Source organism: Stomoxys calcitrans, chromosome 3 (assembly GCF_963082655.1).
Source record: "Stomoxys calcitrans chromosome 3, idStoCalc2.1, whole genome shotgun sequence".
Taxonomy (NCBI): domain Eukaryota; kingdom Metazoa; phylum Arthropoda; class Insecta; order Diptera; family Muscidae; genus Stomoxys; species Stomoxys calcitrans.
The window spans coordinates 55,277,176-55,296,918 of record NC_081554.1 but is presented as its reverse complement, the minus strand read 5'-3'; the positions used below and the strand labels follow the sequence as shown (position 1 = coordinate 55,296,918).

The 19,743-nt window shown below is 39.1% G+C and overlaps 5 protein-coding genes across 8 annotated transcripts in view; 3 read left to right on the top strand and 2 right to left on the bottom strand.

Annotated features, from left to right (window-relative positions):
• LOC106091575 (CAR1 transcription factor-like) overlaps positions 1–2,755 on the bottom strand; it is a 100,097-nt gene extending 97,342 nt beyond the window's left edge. Inside the window, exon 1 of the mRNA XM_059365463.1 lies at positions 2,436–2,755. The gene's annotated coding sequence lies outside the window, so the exon portion shown is untranslated. The remainder of the gene's footprint in view (positions 1–2,435) is intronic.
• LOC131995751 (uncharacterized) overlaps positions 1–16,227 on the top strand; it is a 134,190-nt gene extending 117,963 nt beyond the window's left edge. The window contains exons 1-3 of one of the 4 annotated variants that reach the window (XM_059364730.1): positions 13,377–13,436; positions 14,317–15,926; positions 16,003–16,227. In XM_059364730.1, the coding sequence (XP_059220713.1) occupies positions 14,363–15,926; positions 16,003–16,223 (1,785 nt within the window). In that variant the 5' untranslated portion in view covers positions 13,377–13,436; positions 14,317–14,362 and the 3' untranslated portion in view covers positions 16,224–16,227. Of the gene's footprint in view, positions 1–13,376; positions 15,927–16,002 lie in introns of those variants that run through there. The other 3 variants (XM_059364729.1, XM_059364728.1, XM_059364727.1) reach the window with 3 other exon arrangements.
• LOC106091579 (uncharacterized) lies at positions 9,759–10,632 on the top strand. The gene is made up of 2 exons (XM_013258137.2): positions 9,759–10,190; positions 10,262–10,632. The coding sequence occupies exons 1-2, from the start codon at positions 10,074–10,076 to the stop codon at positions 10,517–10,519; spliced, it is 375 nt and encodes a 124-aa protein (XP_013113591.2). The 5' UTR covers positions 9,759–10,073; the 3' UTR covers positions 10,520–10,632.
• LOC106091580 (uncharacterized) lies at positions 11,951–12,630 on the bottom strand. Its single transcript, XM_013258138.2, has 2 exons — positions 12,391–12,630; positions 11,951–12,319 (listed from the first exon to the last, which is right to left on the bottom strand). The coding sequence occupies exons 1-2, from the start codon at positions 12,499–12,501 to the stop codon at positions 12,104–12,106; spliced, it is 327 nt and encodes a 108-aa protein (XP_013113592.2). The 5' UTR covers positions 12,502–12,630; the 3' UTR covers positions 11,951–12,103.
• Positions 16,228–17,868: 1,641 nt separating the features above from the next.
• LOC106091576 (inositol polyphosphate multikinase) lies at positions 17,869–19,447 on the top strand. Its single transcript, XM_059364731.1, has 2 exons — positions 17,869–17,957; positions 18,068–19,447. Exon 2 carries the CDS (start codon positions 18,080–18,082, stop codon positions 19,118–19,120), a length of 1,041 nt encoding a protein of 346 aa, XP_059220714.1. The 5' UTR covers positions 17,869–17,957; positions 18,068–18,079; the 3' UTR covers positions 19,121–19,447.
• The last annotated feature ends 296 nt before the right edge of the window (positions 19,448–19,743 follow it).

Sequence of the window (19,743 nt, the reverse complement as noted above, 5' to 3'; positions counted from 1 at the left end):
GGGAGGGAAATGTGCCCTTGCAAATTTACCTGTGAACATTCCATTATAAGAGACCTCTTTTTAGTAGCCTAGTCCAAGCGGCGCACAGTTTGAGAAAATCGAAAAAAACTAGTAAAAATATGTGTGTGTGAGAATCTCCTTGAAATTTGGAATGGTTAGAGCTGAGGTAATAGTGAGATCGTGCGCAAAATTGCATGACTCTAGACTGACGTTTTGGCAGGCCCCTAAAGTTGGTCACCCCGGTATTTCGAAAAATTGTTCGGGCTGCCAAATCTGCATTTGTTGTCCGAATTTCAAAATTTTGCTGGATAGTGCTCAAAAATCCCTACGATTTTCCCCCACTCAACGGCGTGCCTCAGAGCAACACATCTTTAGGGAGAATATTTTAAATGGAAGCGATAACCAACTCTGATTTTATGTTCTTGCCAGGGTTAGAGCACTGGCGTTCGGCGTCATAGTTGGATATGTCGCGTTGAAAATTCAACTTAGCAAAAAAAAAATTTCAAAAACTCAACTCGCAAAAGTGAAACAATTTTTAACTTTGAGAACAAAAAAAAAACTACTTCACATGTGGCACCACAGAATGACGCTCGATTTCAACTGTCAAATTGAAAATTTTTCAACTTTTCCGCGTTGCTTTTGTGGGATTTGTGTGCTGAGTTGCATTTTTGCAACGCGACGCTCAAAAATGAAGCTCAACGTGCTCAGTCTGTTTCGGCCTTAAGATGGCCTGATGCGCCATGGCGGCATGTTAAGCAACGAGATTTATTATATAACAGCGAAGTTGTTCCTTCCTTTTCGATGGGTTGTCGACATTATTTTCCCAATAGGGGAACTCTGGGTTGGGGGTAGCCCGCCCTTCCCGGGACCTTTTGTGGACACGGATGGGTATAAATTGGATGTGGCACAGGGACAAGTGAGGGAGTCACCGGGACAGTAGTCATCGTTGACGTACCATACAGCAGGTACGTCACATGGTACATTTACACTTTACATTCGGAGTCAATCTACCATGTTTATCCTTCACGTAGATTTCCATTACAACCTCCAACTGCCGCGCTAAGTACTTTTCAAATCGATCCATAACCTAATATACCTCCCACATAAAACCCATCCACAAATTTAACATCTTGAGCCCCTGGAAGCAGCGGTTCTTAACCGATTTGGCTGTTATTTTGAACGTAGTGTTTTATGTATGTATGAATGAAAAATATTGTCCAAATAGGTCTTTAACTTGATATAGCTCCCACATACCACGAACTTCCGATTAGCCTTGTACAGCCCTTAGAATTTTAAAATTTTTCCTGATTTCGCAGAAATATGGTATGAAAAATACACATATTCCCTTGGACTGAGTTCATTTGTGGAAATTTTTAGTTGTATACATGGTGGTGGGTTTCCAAGATTCAGTCTGGCCGAACATAGCACGTTTTTACTTATTTTTATCAGATTCATACTTTACTTCCAAATACCTTTGATTTGATACCCATATTGCCTATGACTACCACTGTATTTACATATAAGAGGAAATTACTCTCATTTTTACAAGCCGTTTTATGTTTTATTGACATCACTGGCTATTGACATCAAGAACCTACCACAAGAGATTTCAACTCAACAAGGCATTGATATAAAAAAACCCAGAGAGCTTGTCATACACAAAAAGAGAGAGAAAGAGATTTAGCCACTGAGACTATAATAAGGTAGGTAAGTAATATTTACTCACCTCACAAAACATATGGTTGCAAATTTTGTTTTTTTTTCACTTCTATGCCATAACACAGACACTATTAATGTAGGCTTAAAACGAATGTCCACAATGTAAGCAAATTGAATTGATTTAGAGGTCTAGTAATTGGCAAAATTCTGGTTTGCGTGTGCCTTCATTAAAAACATAAATTCCTCTACAAGCTGCAATTGTAGACGACATTCAATACCCCACCTCACCACCCACCCCCCAAACAATGGTTCTTGTGCAGTGGTGGTATTTGTAATGAATGTGTTCATATGTTGGTGGTGAATTTCTTGTGTTTCGTGTTTTCTTTATTGACGTTGTTGTTGTTTTTTTCATTGCCTTTGGTCTCTACGTGTGTGTGTATGTCGATATGTCCATATAATATTAAGCCATTAAACGCAAAAAAAGAAGACCAAAGGAAAATGGAAAAGAGAAAAGAAAAACAATAGCTAACAAGTGCAAAATTTTCTTTCTAACATATTGTTGTCTATTTAAGGAATATTTATTAAGTTTTTTCCTAAAATTCTTCAAGAACTGCAAGAATATATAGAAACCTAAGGTTTTACAAAGTAAATACAACATAAGTTGGGGATAATGTCAAATGTCAAGTCTGACATATGTTATCTACTTGAAAAAAAGCTAAGGCGGCTGTGTTTAAGAAACCAAGGGGGAGAAACAAAGAAAGTGTACATTTACTTACCTTAAATAGGAAATATGTTTTTCTGTTGTTTATTAATAACCCCTATCAGCTATTTATTCAACTTTTATGACGTTTATGCAAAACACTTTGAATAACACTAGCAACTTGCCACACACTTGTAACTTCATTGTCTTTATGTTATACCTTTCTTATATTACACATTGCATATTTTGTTAATTCTTTGTGATTTCTTTTAATTTTTCATGAAACGGCTATTTAAGTATTTTTTTTTAAGATTTATTTTCAACAAATTCACTGTTTTATGTATATTTCGGCAAAGGTTTTGTTTACCACGCGAACCGTTTTGTTATGAGACGACGGCGACGGCGGTAATCAAACTAAACGAGAAACAAAACACAACAAAATCATCGTAGAAATTTGCAAACAACAGAAGGCACACAGGCATCGCAAAAAAGAGCTTTCTGCTCAATTCAATTACACGCACACATACCTACACTTCCATATGGATGTGTGTATATGTAGGTGCCGTAACTCTGGCATTGTTGTTGTTTTTGCTGCTATCACATTGTCCGCTTTCCTCTACTAACATACATTTCGGCTTATATGCACGAACTCGACTCCTAACTAACGACGATGTGTCTTTGATATCTCAGTTTTAATCGACATCGCATCTTCGTTGCCGTTCGTTGTCGTGTGGTTTCATGTATGGTGTTGGTGGTGTATGGCTGAGATACGCTTATTGCTGACGTTTGTCCATCAGTGCATTGCCATCAACATCCTCATCTGTTTAATTGAACACAGTGGGGCGTTGTAAGCAAAAAAAAATGTAATATGTGTTAAAACATGAAAGAATAAAACATTTCATTGAGAGCTAATAAAATTCAACACTTTATCATTTAATTGAGAACAGTAGGATAAAACAAACGAAAATTGATATAGGTACAGTGCCCGAAATAAATATAGGTTCACTCGAAAACATAAAGGAAAAAGTAAAAATTCAAGAAATTAAATTTATATTTTTATAATTTATAGGTGTTTTAGTCATTAACATTAAAAGGGCGTTCTTTCAGTACATGCCTCCAGTCGTCAGGTTTCCTACAGTCGCAAAAATAAGTCGCGTGCAGTTTGCGCTGATGCAGAAACACGTTAAAGAACCCGTGTCCTGGCAGTATGAAACCCAGATTTTGAATTAAGCTAACGTCTGGGCGGCCATGTAAGAACATTGCGTCACCAATAAATTTGTAAGTAAACCCACCATCGCGTCGCGAATAATTTCGTAAGTCACCCCATTATTGTCGCTGTCTGTCCATCTCAGAATGTTCAGAAGCATTCTTCTTCACTCTACAACAGCCATGCAATTCATGAGTGGATCAAACGCGGGTACTCGAATCAAAACCTGTGGTACATCTATAGACTCAGTTCTACGCAAAGGCAACGCGAGAAATTTAAGTACTGCTAAATTTCCCGATTGAAATTTAAGCTCAATGATAAGGTGCCTACTTTTTTTATGCCGAGTCCAAACGGCTTGCCGCATAGCGATACCACTTGATAGAGAAGTTTTGACATGGCAGGATGCCTCACAAATGTAGCCTGTTTTAGGAAGGGGATAACCGCCGCTGAATATAATTTTGATGTTCACGTCAGGATTTGAGTCCTGGCGTTTGGCTCATATGCGGACATGCTGAAATACACTCGCCACGGTGGCGTCCCTCTATCTAACTAGCTTCTATACATTTGCCACTTAGAAGGTCCCTAATATCGTTGTTGTTTTGATTACGAACACTGCCACTCATCCGATTTTTTTTTCTATAGGCCTGTTTCGTCTCATTGTTTTACCCCAAGGAAGGTTAGGTAAAAGTAGGAAAAAGGTGTAAAGAAAGTCCTGCGCTTGAAGGACTTTACATACGTTCGGTAGCCTCAACGATTTGTCGATATGTATCGGATAAAACCCATCAATCTCGCTCCCGACGCCATATTGGAGCCGTCCGCGTGAAGATCGAATGGTATTACTCTCAAATCCATTTTAGCTGTCCTTGAGTATCTGTCATATCCACAATTGAACTGTTGCCGAACACATTCTTGCCAAGTGGTTTCAGCCTAAGCGCAACCTTGGCAGCACAGTGATGGCTATGGAACTCAGAAGAATGAATATTCACCAGTGGGGCGGACTTCCCTGGGACTTGGCTTCGAATTTTTATGTCAATTTGGTATCTTCTCTTAAATACCTTTCATTTAAGTATATTTTACAGTCGGCCTGTTTTGGAGGATTTTTTTGGGATGGGCCATTCCCCATAGATCATTAACCCCAAATTTAAAACGATAATCTACCCATCTCGTATGTATCGCCAAATATGGGGAACCTTGTCTTCGATTATCTGCCAAAACCAGTAACTTTTTGTCACCTGATTCGCACGCCAACTCATCGAAATCAGCTGATTGCATAAAAGAAAAAAAACTGATTTTGAAGATTTTGTTAACAAATCGACAAAATATGAGTGATTTTGCCAGTAAGGTTGTATAAAGCAACCTGAAAATTTTGGAATGGCCTATTTGATTGACCTATAAGCACATTACCCATTGCGATAATATTGTAATAGGTACATAAACCATCACCCTAGCTTGGAATTCCGCACCATTCAGATTGTCTGTTCTTCAGAGTTATAAGTATGGTTTTCAGTTCAAAGTTATTCGTCTTCGTGCTTAAATGTTTACCCTTTCTACTTTTAAATCTTTTACTTCTTGTCTTACTGCATCCCATTGTGCAATGTTACCACACAATTTAGTCCCCACGTAGCGTCTACCGCACACACATGGTCCTCCAGTATACCGTTTTCATTAAAATGTTGTATTTGGCGAGTTTTCCATAACAAGAATGAATCTCTTTTGGAATACACAGCCATTCATTCGCCTGTGCATACACTACATACCTATATTCTTCTCTAATGCCAGTGAAATAAATGTAACGTTAATCCACGGTGGCAGGCAGCTTTTTTTAGCGCGCCACAATCATGACATGTACGAGAAGAAAAACAAAAACAACACACAATGCTGTACTCTTTACTTCTCAGTAGCTGCTGCTGCCCCCCCCCCCCCCCCCCCCCATACACACCTTACACCAAGTGCAACTTCCCTATGTTCACACATAGCTGAACACACACATATTCATACATACATCAACATTTATGGTAGACCTGGTTCATTTGTTTGTTTGTTTTTCTTGTGTTGCTTTTTTTTTTGTTTTTGCATTTTTGCCATTCCTTTACTGTACCAAAGGTTTGTTTCGTCGTTAGTTCGTTCATTCGCTAAGAGGAAAATGTAAATGAAAAACAAGCAACAATTTGTTGACGTAAACAACGCAACACCGCTGCTTAGCGGGGAATTGCACATCTGTTCTCTTTTTCTATGGAGCGACGACTTGTTTACCATCAGCACCACCTTCACCTACCCACTCTTCCCCTTTCAATATTTATTTTATTCTTGCAATGTTTTCATTCCACCACGCACCATAAAGACGAGACAAGTGGGTGTAAGTTATTCCATGCAACAACAACATGTGCCAAACAAAAAGAATTCCTTTTGCTCTATCTCTCACACAGTTGCTAGTCAGCCATTCTCAGAGAGGAAGTCTAGCCGAGAGTTGGCGCAATAAATCAAAACAAGTTTGTTTTCATTTCTCGTTATGCAATTGTAAAAGCCAACAGCGGTATTGATGAGAGTAAATAAGGCATTGTCGTTGCCATCTCTCAGCATAACACAGAACACACACACACAAAGAAGAAGTAGTTAATCAAACAAGTGCTTTTGTTCGTTTGTTGCTTGGGTTGTCAGTTATGCTTACTTACACTAAATGGTGATAAGTGTAAGTCGAAGCTTTCATTTGGAAAAACTTTCGGGAGGAAAACAATGTTTGCAGTTTGAATTAAAGTAAAGCATTGAAGGAAGTTAGTTTAAGTAAAGGAGTCCCAGCTCTTGATTTCTTTTAAGAAAACACTGAAAATTGATTTTCATAAAAATTCGTGGGTTTTTGATTTTCAGAAAATTTTCACGACATTTTATATTCGTTGAAAATTGATTTCATAGAAATTTCGTCAAATTTTGTTAACATAAATTGTGTTGATGTGTATTTTCTATAGACATTTCAGCGAAATTGAAAATGAATAAAAAAATAGACTTCAATTCTTGGACAAAAATATTTTCTACTAACTGCCAATCTAACTTAGGATTTGTGTTACGTGAGTCACGTGACGTGACGGATAAAAAATTTTTGGATTTTTGGAGATTGTTATTGCTATCATGCAATTATAGTCGATAATACGTACTTTGCACTGCATTGGATAAAAATCAGGGACATAATATTTCATTGGTACAGTTGTTGTGTTTTATTGTTATCTTATCCAGTGTAAGTCATATGTTCTAGATTGAATTTAAGCAAAGTTTTTTTGGATGGTTATCGATATCATTCGATTACAGATGGTAATAAACGGTTAACCGTGTTTTGCACTGTATAGTACTCAAGATATATTCTTTTACAGATAGCCAGCTCTAGTTAGGAATTCCGTGCTACTAACAAAATCCTTAATTTTTTACCATGCCACGCCCCTAAGTTGGTTCATGTCTGATTTTATGTACCCACCTAAGTGCCGGTATTTGTTAGACACGAAAGCCGAGCAATGACAAAGCAAAATGCTCCAACGTCTCATCGTGTTCCCCGCATGCCCTACGCATGCTATCATTTGTCGCACCGATTTTACATAAGTGAGCTCATAGTCCTATGTGTCCCATTATGATACCAATAGCTATACTGACCTCCTTTTTACTACCTTTCAGTAAAAGCCTCGTCCTCTCACTCTCTGGATTCCCCCATAGGATTTTCACCGTCCTACCTACCGTTTCGCTGCTCCACAGACTTGCATGCACATTCGTCGCCCACGCCCCTAACTCGTCCAAATCGTCTGCAATTTCATTACCCCTTACTCTGTTATGGCCCGGCACCCAAACGATGCGGATTTTGCCATCCTCTGAGAAGACGTTAATCTCCTTCTTACACTGCAAGACTGTTCGTGACCTTACCGTTTTGGTTATAATTGCCCTTATGGCAATTTTACTGTCGGTAAAGATGTTCATACTCGACGTCCTCGCATTAACAACACCACTTCACGCATTCCGTGATCGCCAGTATCTCCGCCTGCAGGACCGTATTATGTTAAGGCAATCTAAAACAGATCTCCGTCTCTGAGTTCTCAGTGTAAACCCCCAGGCCCACTCTGTCCTCTAGCTTTGATGACAATACTAGGGTGCCGTCAATCCAAGATTGTGCCGCTGGCAGCAGTGCCTCGCACTCGACCTGAAGGTTCATCTCAGATATCCGATACGGCAATGATATCAGCTGCTCTCATCCTCAATCCATTCTCCCATCGCCTTAAGTCTCATTGCCGCTGCCTCACACTTAATCTGTATGTCAATGGGTGGGATATCTAGAATAGTCTCCAGTGCCATAGTGGGCGTGGTCTTCATCGCTCCACCTATGACAAGATAACATATTCTCTGAACCTGTTGTATGGTCCTTATGCTGCACTTTTCCTCCATAGCAGTCCACCAAACTACTGAGGCGTAAGTGAGTATCGGTCTTATCACGCTCCTATTGAGCCAGTAGACTATCCTCGGATTCAGACCCCATTTCGAGCCTACGGCCCGTCTAGATAGTGCCCAACATCTATGAGACTTCTCGGTACGCTCTTGAATGTGACACTTCCAATTCAGTTTCCTGTCCAAGATCACACCTTAGTATTTGACCTTGTCAGGTATCGAAATTGTTCTATTGTGAAAATTGAGTTCTCTGTCAATTTCCACAAATTGAGTTCTCGGTCACTACACTGCCTGAAGTTTCCGCATTAGGATCTTTATCCATCCTGCACAGCGCAGCTTTAAGATGTCCCCTCTATACTCAGAGCTCATAATTCGTATGAGTGGACCCCCTTCAGAATACAATACATGTTCGATAACCCGATCGTTTACCAAATGCCTCACCTGAGATCGATGATCTGGTGGAGTGCTACCGGATGCACAGCCGATACCGATGACTGCATAAGTCATCTCATCTTTGTTATGGTTCCTTGCCATTCCGGCGTAAGAGGGCGGCTCTTACCTTTCTTAGCGACCATCTACCCTTTCCGTAATAGCTGTGGTATCCTTTTGATATTCACAGTCCTCACCTGAGACCGACGATCTGGTGGAATCCTACTGGATGCAATGCCCATATCGATGACTGCATAAGCCATCTCATCTTTGTTATGCTTCCTTGCAACTCTGGCGTTAGAGGGCGGTTTCTTACCTTTCTCAGCGACCTCCTATCCTTTCCATGAAAGCTGTGGCATCCTTTTGGAAGTTACAGTCTTCCACTCTTTTGTGCTTCCTTGCCACTCTGGCGTAAGAGGGTGGCTCCTTACCGTTCTCAGTGACCATCTTACCTTTCCCTGATGGCTGTAGCATCCTTTTGGAAGTCACGGTCCTCCCATGAAGACTCAGGGTCCGTGCGCGCTTCCTTTGTTGCTGTTCCAACTTTGTCTCTCTCCACAGGACTCTGTCTGGTAAGTCCATTGCAGGGGGGCTGCCTTGGTCTTCTCAGAGTACTTGAAAGCGGGGAGCTCTTTTTCTTTTTCACCATTTTAGCAGTGTTATGCTCGTCGGGAGATTTGATTCTCTTTCCAGCTTCCGTAGAAGTGCCTGGAATGTCAGCTCTATCCTGCACTTTCGCCCGATTGCGCTGCCTCTACATACTCCCCTGTCTCCTTCGTCGTTCAACGGATCGCTTTCTCGGCCGTCATCCCGCGGCCCTTATTTCGCAATTCAGCTGCGATGACTGTTTCATTGACACTGTCGCTGTCTGAACCTGAGTCGAAAACGTCACCTTTACTTAAAGGCTGGGTCGAACTGTGTATCGCTCTGGTTTATCCGCCACTTCCTCATTAATTAGTCTGACGACTAATTGTGCATTTGAAGCATTACTCTCGACTACAGGTGCCAAGGCACCCACACCTATAGGAGGGGAGGACAACATGCTGCGTCTTTGGAGTTCATTTTGAGCATCCACCAAAAAGGCTTTAAAATTTTTTCTAAATAGGTAGTACCTATTCCGAGATACGGATATTTTTCTTTGACGAGCGAAATGAAAACACGTCCGCTCCACTCAACTGCTACTTAACGCGTTGCTTTTGTGGGGTTTGTGCATGACGTAATTACCAGATAGTGTATCGTAAACAACTGAGTACATTTTTCTCACGAAGTGCACTATCTTACGACGAGTTTTGATAGTGTGTGTGTGTGTATTATATTGTAGTTAAGAACCATACACACTCGAACAACAATAAATGGCGCGACTTAGTTCCATACACAAAATCAGATTTGCACTAATCGCTGATTTTGACAGATAGTGCACGCAATATTTTGTTGTTGGGTAACTGCCACTACCTGTAAATGAATATATCTTGGATTTGTGGGCAGAGTTGCATTTTTTGCAACGTGTCGCTCGAAAACAAAGCTCAACGCGCTCATTCTGTTTCGGCGTTAAGACCTGCATATTTTTTTATTTTTTAAGTCAAATATTCAACATTTCTTTGTGTCAAACATAATCGTTTAAACTCCCCAAAAATATAACAATTAAAAAAGAAACCCAAAAAAATGCAACTTGTTCCCCCACAATGGTCCAAATCTGTAATGGTTCGTCCACGTAATAATCTCAAATCTCATATTTATATCGATGAAAAAATCAAATTCAAAGCTTCATTCGAAGAAGATGTAAGTTGTACAACTCTCGTATTCTTTTTGAGCAATTTGAAAAAATATCTACATATTTTCCCCAAATGAAGTGTCAGCCCACCTCTATGGATTGGCTCTTGGGTTGGCAGTATGGCCACATTTGGCTAAAGGAACGAAATGATTTCTGCAAGGCTCGTGCGGAGCGCAACAAACCGAAATATATCGCAAATGACTATGGAAAATGGTTGGAAAAGCGCAAACCCAAGGAGATGTTGCTCTGCAAAGCGGAAGGCTTAAAGCAATTGCTAAAGCCCATGGCAAAGGAGAGTAAAAAATCTGGAAAAATTGGAGACAATGTCATAAATTAAAGTTTTAGGAATTATTTTGGTTTTTCCACATATTCTTTGTTATTATTTTTAATTAGCCATTTAAATTTGATTAAATGTAACTGCCAAAGCTTTGTCTTAAGCTTTCTTAACAACGGTTAGTTGGTCGAGGAGCATTTGCATGGTATGATGCTTATCTTTATTTGCACAGGGTGCTCCATTAATGTTAATTTTTTTTGGATCAATAACGGGTATGTTAATGACATTGAGATTTGGTGGCAATGGTAATTAAATTTGAATGCTGAACTGTGTAAGGAATCACTGCTGCCAAGGCTAGGAAGGGTTGTTAAAAGTGTGTACTCCCATTGAGATAAGGTTATCTCATTCTTTTGACAAATCCAGTTCTGGAGGAAAGGGACAGCGATCAAGCGGTGCGCAGGTGTAAAAGGTTTTAAATCGGGTAGTTTTCGTCAAAACTTGGGCTTGTTATGGCCCGGAGCAATCCTGAAGATCTACTAGCCACACTGAGATTGTTGGTGATCCATGGCAAAGAACCACCACAAACCATGTGGTGCAATCTACATCAAGATGTCAGTTCAAAAATGACACTGTTCTCAACAATAACCAACAAAACTTGCGCTTGTGTGTGTACGTGTGCAGTTAAAATGAGGGAAAGAGAAACACAAACAAAGACAACGTGTAAAAAATGGGTTGGTTTGGTGAATGTAAACACAGAACTGACATCTACATCATACCGTCTAACTGGTCGGCTGTTATCAGCTGTTCGCGTGAGACCACCTTGTTGATGATCGAAGATGGGTTTCTCCGAACTCTACCTAAAGCCATTAAAAAAGTTGAGGACTACTTCTTCACTGAATTAGATTGCGACATAGGGCAAAGGGACCCTGAGCATTGAATGTATTAATAAAAGGAAATTAAACTTTCTTTCAAACTGGATCAGTTGGCTTGAACCCCCTTTGGCTGGTCCCAGGCTGACGGTATCCTGACGGTAAGAGGTTGGGTGTTTGGATTTTCGCTCCTGTGCTGGAAAACCATACCATCAAAAAGCCATACCATCCTATCGAAGGATTAGGCGATTATGTGGAGAAAGGAAATGGAAGTGATCTTTGCATTAGAGTTAATTCACACTTTCTTTTGCTGGCAAATAAAGTACGCGAACGACTTCCAGTAACAATCTGAGCAAATTATCACAAGTTTTTGAGTATACGAACACACTTTATGTGTGTGAGCAATGTACTATAGGGCATAGGGAGGCCCACATAATGATTACTATAGCAACCATCTTGATGAGGCGATCAAATTCAAGGCACAAGCTTCGATCTTGGGAACCCGATTTTTCTTCGATTTGGGTGATCCTTCAGATACATATTTTCTAAGAGTTCTCTTCAAGACAAGACGGAATGGTTCCTCTAGGCTTAACAATAATGCTAAAGAATGCTGTACCACTGGTAGTTGTTTTCAAAAATGAATTTTATTCCACAATGTAACATTTTTCAGAGATTTACTGGGAAAACTTTATTAAATTTGCATTCATCTACATAACCAAATTACATAAACTTTTCCTGGTAAATCTTTTAATATGAAAATATTTAGACAGGCCATCATTTATCTTTTCCCTTTGTTGATGAGATTTTTCACACCCTCCGCTTTACATTGTCTATAAACTTTCGGTTTACGCTTCTCAATCCAATTCCAATAATCGTTTTCAATAAATTTCGGTTTGGTCTTCTTGACGCGATCTTTAACGAAATCATTTCTCTCCTTAGTCCATACGCGGCCATACTCCATGCCCAAAAGCCAATTCATTATAACGGGATCATCCTAAGCGAAAAAGAGAGAGAGGATACAATTAAAGTTCTTTGTTGCTCACAAAAGTACATTTGGCTCTTTACCTCATATGAGGGCCTAAAGATACGAGGATTCTTAAGATGTACATGTGAAATGATATTGTCCTTTGGGCGTAATAGCTGTGACCTTTCCCATTCGTTTTTTAAATCTAGCATTTTGTTTATAATTTTGTTAGCGAATTAATAATAAAGCTATGAATTCTTTAACGGAAATGAGAAGTTTTTAAATTTTTATTTTGACATACTCGTACAGGCAAAAATAAATCACACTTGAAAACAAAAGCAAAAAAGTTCAAATCTGGAAAATACATTTTCATTCGCAATTGCAAGAAACAATTCTCCAATGCCTATTATGTCACATTGTTTCGCAAAGACAATTTCATTGGAGCCATGACATAATTACCAGGTAGTGTAATGTAAACAGCTGAGTACAATTTTTTCTCGCGAAGTACACCATCTGTCAACGAGTTTTGGTTGTGAGTGTGTATTATAGTTAAGAAACATAGCATACACAAACAACGAAAAATGACGCAAACTAGTAACATAGTCAAAATCAGAGTTGCACTAATCATTGATTTTGACAGGTAGTGCACTCAGTATTTTGTTGTTGGGCAACTGTCACTAACTGTAAATGAATATATCTGGTAAAGAACCATACCACATACAAACAACGAAAAATGACGCGAACTAGTAACATACTCAAAATCAGAGTTTCACTAATAACTGATTTTGACAGATAGTGCACTCAATATTTTGTTGTTGGGCAACTGTCACTACCTGTAAATTAATATATCTTGGATGTGTGGCAGATAGAGATCATGAGGCAGCTGGTACCCTAGCTTGTGCAGCAGTGCTTAACCCATTTAAATGTCCTGTCCTGAAGAGCCCAACAGTATCACAATCAGCCGCAGACGTCCTGCAGTGACTGCAGAATAAATTGCCATCCCCTCACCAACATCCGGAGCAGTATATACATATGGGTAACCAACACGAGCATCTCCCGAATGCTTCAAACGCACCAGCACCGCACATTGGTTCAAGAGTGGCCGAAATTCATTTTTTTCATGTTCGCCGATTTGGATAATTTTTTGGTATTTTGTTGTCAGATAGTTGAATATTATGATTCCGTAATATTAGGCTGATATATTTAGTATTTCTTTGGACAGACACGCTCCAAGTTCATATATGTTCGCTTGTTTAAAATGGCATGCAAATTTACTGTATATTCAATCTTTTGGTACAATCACAGTAAACTTATCATTTGACTTTGTTGTATATTTTCGTAAATGGCAATTGTCATAGATGAGATTTGCATTAAAAAAAGTTGGAAAAAGTGCCACATAAAAAATTTCGTAGAACAAAATATAAACAACATCAAAATTTCAATGTTCATCAACTTCAGTGGACTGCATGTTTTTAGCGCTGTGGAGCGCTGTTTAACGAAAGACGTCAAATTACAGCTTGAAGTCTCAGCTAAAAGCTAAAAAAAAATTCAGCTGCTCATACCTGCTCCTTTCCAAAAGAAACAGTAAAAACTATAAAGTGATAAAGTAAGAAAACGTGAATTTTCGTTCATGCTTGTTGTTGTTGTTGCCATAATTCTTTACTGTTAACAACAATAGAAGATCAAGCGATAGACTATTAGGTGCTGTGTTATCATTCATTTATTATGTTGTTGCATGCAATAACAACTACACATTATGTCTTGCTCTCTTTATTGCACAAAATCTTTTCCGTTAGAGCTTAATAAGTAATACATTAAGTACCAACAACAATATACAGTTTCTGATTTAAATTTCTGCTTTTGGGTATACATTTCTAATATTATTGATATGCTAATTGACATTACATTGGCAAGTGCAGTGATAAGAGGTGTGTTTTTAAGTGATATCAAGATTTAATTTTATTAATTATGGAAAATGTAACAATTTCTTATTTAAATATTTGCGAAATATTAATTGATAACAACAGTGATATTGATGTTACTGTCGAAGTCATTGCAAATAGCAATGAAGGAATGACTGCTGAGGATGTTGAAGTCTTTACTGGATTTTTGAAAAAAAACTTTTTTACAAAGTTCAAAGATAGATGGCAAAAAGCAAGACGCATAAAAACCAGATTTCTTGATCTTAATGAAAATTGGCTGAAAAATGTCTACAAAGTGTGCAAATATACCGCAAACAATGAAGCACCAAGCTGTTCAAATATGGTTAAACGTGGACGTCCAGCAAAAGCCTTCGAGGATTGCCAACCGCGAACAAAGAGGACAAAGGTACAAGATTTTTGTGAAAACACCTCAATGGTGTTGATATCGTCTGCCGCAAAAAAAAGTGAGTGTTTAGACAAATCCATTAAGGCGTTCACCCCGGAGAAGGCACTTGGGCTGATACTTGATGCTTCGTTGTCAAAGCATCAATATGAGGTTTTGCGCAGTTCAGCTAGAGAAATTGGATTCGACATTTACCCATCCCACCATCAGGTACTGGAAGCAAAAAAAAAATGCTATCCTGCAAATGTTCAGGTGCAAGAAAGTTGTAGCAAAGTTTCTCTACAACAGTTATTAGATCATACAGTAACCAGGATTTTGATGACAAAAACCGAGAATGAGGTGACAGAACTCCCCAACGAACTGCAAATGTTCTCAAAATGGGGCTGTGACGGAAGTTCGGGACACAGTGAATACCATCAAAAATTCACAGATCCAAATGACTCCGATAAATATATGTTCTTAACGTCACTTGTTCCATTGACCCTCACAGAGCGTAATAATATGTCAACAATGTGCTGGAGAAATACAGAGCCATCATCAACTAGATTTTGCCGACCGTTAAAATTTGAATTTATACAAGAAACAGCTGAAGTTATAAATTCAGAGGTCAGTCGTGTTAATGACGAAATAAAAAATTTAAGAAATACTGTCGTTGAATTGCATAGCAGAAACTTCAATATTTCTCACACACTGAAATTAACAATGATTGATGGGAAAGTAGCTACTACGATTTCTGGAAGTTCATCTATGGCGGTTTGCTTCATATGTGGAGCAAAGCCCACAGAAATGAATAATTTAGATGCGGTGATTTTGAGGAAATGTTCGGAAGAAGCAGTTGCGTTTGGTATTTCTCCCTTGCATGCGAGAATCAAATTTATGGAGTGCATTCTGCACATTTCTTACCGTCTAAGTTTCAAAAAATGGAGAACAGATAGTTACACAAAAATTGAAATGGCGGCAAATAAAGCTGAAATTGGGAAGAGATTAAAGTTGACACTGGGCATAAATGTGGACGCGGTGAAGCAAGGTATGGGCACAACAAACGATGGCAATACGGCAAGAAGGTTTTTCGAAAATCCAGCCAAAACTGCAGACGTAATTGGAATAAAAGAAGAGTTAATACATAGATTTAAAATTATTTTGGCCGCAATAAATTGTAATGCAGCAGTCGACACTAGCAAATTTCATATATATTGCATGGATACTGCCAAGTTGTTTGTTGATCTCTATGGCTGGTACTACATGCCTGTAACTGTGCATAAGATTCTGGTGCATGGTAGCAAAATTATAGCAGAAGCTATTCTGCCAATAGGTATGTCTCTATTTAAAGGCCCTTATTCAATGATTTAATTTTCATTTTTTACATTTTAATTGATTGTTTGTATCAGGTATGCTGTCCGAAGAAGCTCAGGAAGCGAGGAATAAAGATTATAGAGCCTATAGATTACATCATTCGCGAAGAATTGGACGTGTAGCCACTAATGAAGATGTAATGCATAACCTTTTATTGTCTTCAGACCCATTTATAAATAGATTTCGCTCAAAGCTGCAAATCAAAAAATTGGAGTACGATAATGATGTTAAAAAATTATTAAAAGACTATGCTTAATTTATTTATTCATGTTTTTTCTATGGGAGGTGGCCGTAAAAGTGGGCGGATCAGGTATATATTTTCAGGAGCCCATTCTACAATTATAATAATTACTTTTTGTGAAAATTGAATTGATGCATTAAAAATCAAGGGAGTTATGCCACTTTTTCAATACAAGTTGTATGGGAAGTGGGCGTAAAAGTGGGCGGATATTTTTCAAATTTCACACAAATGATTCTGAGTGTTTAAAAATGCTATGTGCCAAAAAACAATGCCGTAGGTCAAAATTTAATTTTTACTTTGTATGGGAGGTGGGCGTAAAAGTGGGCGGATCATTTTGATTTTTCCATTTTTTCTTGATTCAAACAAAAAATGCCTATGTGCCAAGTTTCATTGTCCTTCGACAACTTCTTCTATTTTTAGCCGCTCGTTCAATGAACTTGAACCAATGTGCACCGCCTTATCGGCCGATGTACCCGCAGGCGATGCATATTCCAAATCGCCAGAACATTATGAAAATAGATGTGGAGAAATGGCTGGTAAAGTTCGATGGCACGGCCAGATCGATAAGCGCGGAAGACTTTATAATCCGTCTAAAACAACTTCGAGAGGTGTGAGAGAGATTCCCCCAGCTTCTAGAGGGTTCGGCGGAGGAATGATATTGGATTCAGAGAAGGTTGGCGTACACGAGCCGCTATGCCGAGTTGAAGCAGACTTTCTTGGCACAGTTCCTCAAGTTCGAGAGTGACTTCGACATCCAAAGAATGTTGATGGACCATAGGCAAGGGTCACATGAGTCATTCAGGGTCTTTTGCAATGCCATGCTGCGCCTCCGGTATCAACAACGAGAGCCTATGAAAATGATGATGGTCGAGATGATGAAGGGCAATTTAAAGCCGGTGTTCAAATGCCAGCAATCAGCGCCCGCCAGTCCGACTCCTCACTCCAATGGCAAGGGACCCTTGGGTCCACAGCAGCCTAAAAGCTGCAATTTGCTTGTTGATGAAAAACTCTGTTTATAAAAGCTCCAAATTAACTCTCAAAATTTGGATCTCTCTTCCTCTTAGAGTTGATATTCTGCTTTCGGAATAGGTTAGGTTGAACAAAGGGTGAAGATATTAATCCGCCCCACGCCACTATGGAAATACACTTAAGCCTGTTGGCTTGTTCTGCGCTCTAAAAACTATAAAGTAACCTCTAAAAAGAAAATTTTAAGTTAGGAATTCCATGCAGCTTAAAAAATTCGTAATTGTTTTCAATACCACTCCCCTAAGTTGGTTCATGTCTGGTACTGTGTCTCCACCACCTCCACCTGTTAGACGCGAAAGCCGGGCAATGACAAAGGAGAATACTCCAACGTCTCACCATCTTCCCCGCATGCAATCACTGTTTAAAAAAATTATGATATTTTGATCAAATTTATGGCAACAATTCCGAAAGCTGAACAGAATACCCTGCTTTACTCTGCCTCTGTCCGTCTTTTCATCTTTCAAATAGCTGAAAAAGCAAGCACAAAATAACGTTTCTTTCAATTTAAATTTTAGTTGGTTTACTAGTTGCGCACTGGTCTTTGCTCTAACCGCTACGTTACGTTACCTCACTTTATCTAATAATCCACATAGCGCAATACTGTCCCACAGCCCCACAACAGCTGATTGGTATTCGTACGTTACGCTGTGATGCCATTCATTGCATTTTACCATCGCGCTAATATACAAAAGGAAAATAAATTCATCCACGCATGGTGTGAAGGTGTGTATAAAACGTTTTATTCCTTAAAAACCACCAAAGCTGACTATAATAAATTAAATTTTCTTTGTTTTTGTCTATTATTGCTGTCGCGGTCGACAAAAAAAAAACAGAGGCTGGCTGCAATGAATCAAAATCAACCGCAGTTGCCTAATGGATTTTGCATTTTGGAAACTCAGGTGGCGGGCCATCTTTTTTCATCGGCTGCCTTGGGCATGTTAAAGAACAACGGCTATGTGTTAAAGCCATTTGGCAAACCAGAATGTGGGGCCCGTGAGCTCAATTTCTATGAGTGTGTGGAAAAGGCCGAAGAAGATGAGGTTTTGAAGAAATTGCAACAATTCATACCCAGGTTTCATAGAAAAGTAAGACTAACCGTCAACCAAAAGGAGCATACATTCTTTCAAATGGAGGATTTGACACATGGCATGCAACAGCCCTGCATAATGGATGTGAAAATTGGTAAACGTACTTGGGACCCTTTGGCCTCACCCCATAAGCGGGCAGTGGAAGAGAAGAAATATGTACAATGCAAACAAGTGCTGGGTATATGTTTGCCAGGATTCCAGGTGTATAACGAAAAAGGTGATATAAAGAAATACGACAGAGATTATGGCAAGCAATTGGATGTGGAGGGCTGCCGAGGGGCCATAAGAAACTTCCTTAACTCCCAACATAAGGTGTGTAGGCCTTTGGTGCAGGAATTGTTGAGACAGCTTTATGACATACGCTTATGGTTTCGGGAACAAAAACTATACCATTTTTATGCCAGTTCACTGTTGATAGTCTATGACTATGACCAACTACAAAAAAGACTGCAGCAATCGGAGGGACAAGCAACAGCACCAGAGTGTCTACATTGTCGCTGTGCTCCTCATCACCAACATCAGCAGCATAATGGTGTTCCCAATGGCAATCATAAGACATATATAGAAAATATCAAAGACAGCTTGGAGGAGCATGTTGTTGAGGATGACACACACATTCCCAAATCGCCTAATAATGCCTATAGGATTCCTGGTGAATGTACCTGCTTGCATAGGTTTATTAAAATAAGAATGATTGATTTCGCACATGTGTTTCCTGCCAGCAATGGCTCGCTGGATACCAACTATCTCTTCGGTTTGGAGAGTCTCATTAGCATATTGGAAGATTTGCTGCATTAAACCTCCAAAAACTCCAAAGTGCTATGTCCTATGCCAAAACAATATACAAAACTTAACTTAAGGAAATGTACCTCTGGCCATACTAAGTGTGGTGGTACTCCATTCTCTTTAACCCCTTTGACTCATCATCATGACCACTGTTGTTAGTATCATCATCGCCATCAACCACCCAGCCCAGTATCGTCGTCTCGTACTTTCCGTACTAGTACATCATGCAACAAAGCGTATTATATGCCTACTATAAGTCACAAATTTTTCTCGTATAGAAAACTGAAAGCAAAGCAATGGAAAAATAAACAAAAAACAAGAAAAGATATTAAAAATTAATTGTTTATTTGTGGAAGTTATCTTTAAGGAAAAAGCTGACCAACCAACAAGTGTTGATAACGACAGCCATCGAATAAACTATGGAATGAATATGGTGGTGTATACAACAACTTGAATTTGCTGATAGGGATGCTGCCTATATCGTTTTACAGGCCAAAGTTCTTCTCTTTGCCTTGTAATAGAACTATTGCAGACTTTCGGGCATAGGCTGATACCAAAAAAAAAAAAACAATGCATGAGCCATTCATTCATTCGTCTTTTTTTAAACGGCCATGACTAATCCATAGCAATTTCCT